This window comes from Ceratosolen solmsi, unplaced genomic scaffold, assembly GCF_000503995.2.
Source record: "Ceratosolen solmsi marchali unplaced genomic scaffold, CerSol_1.0 scaffold6, whole genome shotgun sequence".
NCBI lineage: Eukaryota > Metazoa > Arthropoda > Insecta > Hymenoptera > Agaonidae > Ceratosolen > Ceratosolen solmsi.
This window is the reverse complement of record NW_011948414.1, coordinates 17,098,287-17,101,447: the sequence shown is the minus strand read 5'-3', so window position 1 is coordinate 17,101,447 and position 3,161 is coordinate 17,098,287. Positions and strand designations below refer to the sequence as shown.

General features: G+C 38.8%; 1 protein-coding gene across 1 annotated transcript in view; it reads left to right on the top strand.

Moving 5' to 3' along the window:
• Window positions 1-2,557, top strand: part of LOC105368514 (serine/arginine repetitive matrix protein 1) — a 5,992-nt gene extending 3,435 nt beyond the window's left edge. The window contains exons 5-8 of the mRNA XM_011507527.1: window positions 2-500; window positions 672-726; window positions 948-977; window positions 1,117-2,557. Coding sequence (XP_011505829.1) covers window positions 2-500; window positions 672-726; window positions 948-977; window positions 1,117-2,297 — 1,765 coding nt within the window. The 3' untranslated portion in view covers window positions 2,298-2,557. The remainder of the gene's footprint in view (window position 1; window positions 501-671; window positions 727-947; window positions 978-1,116) is intronic.
• Window positions 2,558-3,161: the final 604 nt, after the last annotated feature.

Genomic DNA, 3,161 nt, shown 5'->3' with positions numbered 1-3,161 from the left:
GTCCCATGGACATGCACCCGGGTTCGGTTATGCATCCGGGAGCGGTTATGCATCCGGGGGCCCAAGGTATGCCGATACCACCTGGTACCGGGCCACCTTTCATAAATTATGATGGATGCCAACCCGGCCCTCCAGGCATAAATTTCGATCCGATAAATCGAGGCCCACCACCGTCGGATCATTCTTCCGCTCCAATCATGTATAATCAGGGAAATCCAATGCCCCCTATGAATTCCATTCCGCATCCTATGCAATCTTCATCGCCAAAGCCTGTACCTGCACCAGGACAAGGACTTCCCGGAGGAGGAGGAGTCATGTATAACATTGCTATGGGTCCTTCGATGCAACATCAGCTGCCCAACATACCAGGATCAGAGTATTCTCCGAATCCGTACTTAAACCGCAACTCCATGTCGCCAACCGAGGTGATGTTCAGAAAGCGCAGTAAACGTGAGGAACGTATGAAAACTCCAGAACCACCAATTATATCGGATATCAAAGTAATTTCTCTTTGTAATTACTCTAAAAAACATTTGTATATATCTATTAACTTAAGGTAGATCGATGTTATGCATGTAAGTTCATTATCAATATGTCATTACGTATGTCTATTACGAATATCTAAATGTCAAACGAACGTTTTATTATACAAAACTTCTTCGCTTTTCCAGCAGAGTGAAAAGACTAGCTTATCCAGCCTCTTGGAAGCCTCGGTGTCAACAAAAGGTGCGATTTTTTTTCAATTCCGCTTAGTTGCTTGCAGTGTTTATCAAAATAAACGATGTTAGGCAATTTAAGAAACAATAGATTTTCTACTGTTAATTTTACGGTTTGAGCAAAAATTGTTCGAAACCTTGCTTGCATGAACATATAATAGTAAGCCAAACTTTCAGTTAGAATAAAAAAAAAAAACCCCCGAGCTGTCTGACGAATTTATTTTATTTTAGATTCATCCAGTTTGACAGCATTTTTCCGAGGTGAGTAATTTTATGTCCGCACTTGTCTTTCGTGCACTTACACGACCTAAGCTACTATAGACACTCGTGTCTGTTAAGATACAGAATAGCAAAAGAGAAAATGTATTACGCCTGTAACACTTTAATTTGTCGAGGACAGGATTCCGACCGGAGATAATACGCCATTGCGAGCGAGCGCTGCGCAGCCTTCCGACCGAGGATCCGCGTCTTAAGATGAAGGGCCGCTTTTTCTTCGACCCATCGAAAAAGGACAAAACGGAGACAACCTCGAATTCAATTCTGTTGCGTAAGGGTCGTACAGAAATTCATTGGGATGAGGAAGAAAATCAATTGACTTCGAAGCAACAGCAACATCACTTAATCGACCGGAAGCGACTCATTACTCATCAGAAGATCTGCCAGACGGATGAAATGGTGAAAGAATCTGTATCGGTACAGACCCAACCATCGATGGCCGACTTTGCTATGCAGGTCTGTCCGCAGGATTTAAATCATAGTGCACATACTAATGACGAGAGGAGGTCATTAAACGACAGGTTAGATTGGAACATGCGAGAAACGTATGACCACGCATCGAAAGTGCGGGATAATGAGGACTTACGGTGGAGTCTAACTAATAATTCGGCACGTGACAGACAGAAGAATCCATGGTTGCGAAGTTACTCACCTAATCGGCAATCCATCGCTAGCGGCGGGGGTGCGCAGATAACCTCTGTGGATCTTCGCTGCAACATGGACATTTTAAGAGAGCGTTCTGGCAGTGATCGACCGATTGACGTACGAGACCGAAGCATGGATTCACGCACTAGGTGCATAGAACTTCGAGATAGAGACATAAACCTGAGAGATTTACGGACCATGGAGATAATTAGGGAACGTGAACGCGAACGTGAACGCGATCGTGAGCTTGAAAGAGATCGAATGTTGGATGCGATGGATCCTAGAAGTAATATGATGGACGTGGGGAGAACGTTGGAAGAATATGGAGGACACAGAGAGTCAATAGAGGAATACGAGATGCGAAACAGCTTTAGCAGTTCATATAGCAGGGGCATGGAAATAATGGAGCGTGACAGAAAAGAGATACAAGTACGAGGCGTTAGTCCTGTTATGCTAGATGATGATCCCGAAGAGTTGGAGATCATAGAAGAGCGACTCCTGGAAAGGGAGCAATCGTGGCAGATGAGGAGTAGTGGTAAATCGTTGGCACAATTTAATAATAATACACGTGGTGCTGCAGTGTCTGGCTCCAATAGGAGTAACACCTCTGTAAATAGGCCATTCCGTGGCAGAATATCAGGCTACCGTATGAACTTTTAAAACGAGAGCTACCGATCATTTAAGCTAATTTACACCTATTTGCCTCATTTTTCCTCTCTTTTTTCTTCTCATTTTCCTTTTCTCTTTCTTTATGGAAATACATATTGTGCCAAAGCACTATTCATATATTTTAGTTAATGTATGATTTTTTGAGTTCGCGAGTGTTTTGTTTGAAAAAATTTATTGAAACGTGTGTGTGTACATAAAGATCACCTAATAAAGAATTTTAACGAGCATAGATAAAATAATTTGTATTTTTTCATTTACGTGTGTGTGTGTGTCTGTGTACGTATTATACTACACACTTAAAATAAATCTTTCCTAATATATATATATATATATATATATCAATTCGAATAGAGAGAATTGGTTATTGGACTCGTTTAAAAAGAAATTTAAGCCAAAGTATCAGTCGAATTAATGACAATTAATTGGCAAACATTATTATCCAGCGTGTTATTAAACAATGCATATTCTGTTTATTATGTGCTTTATGGTTAATGATAAAAGTACTTTCATCTTACCATTTAACACTACATTTTCAAAGTGATAATTTGATTTATTATAAAACGTGTTCTATAAGTCTGTAAAATATTTGAAGATTATTTAAATTTCCACTTTTTGTGTAAAATACTGTATAAAACTAACTATCTAAAATAAACTGTTTTTAAAAATGAAACGACTTCGTTCATTTAAACAAATTATTCTCTATAGTAATTAATGCTTTACATTGTAAATAATTGGACACAAATAATAATTAATCATATTTAATAAAAATTATATTTCATATATATTAACAGGGATACGTGTTATCATTGTATTTGATCTTGCACATCAAATTCAATCGATACGTTATCTAATAAT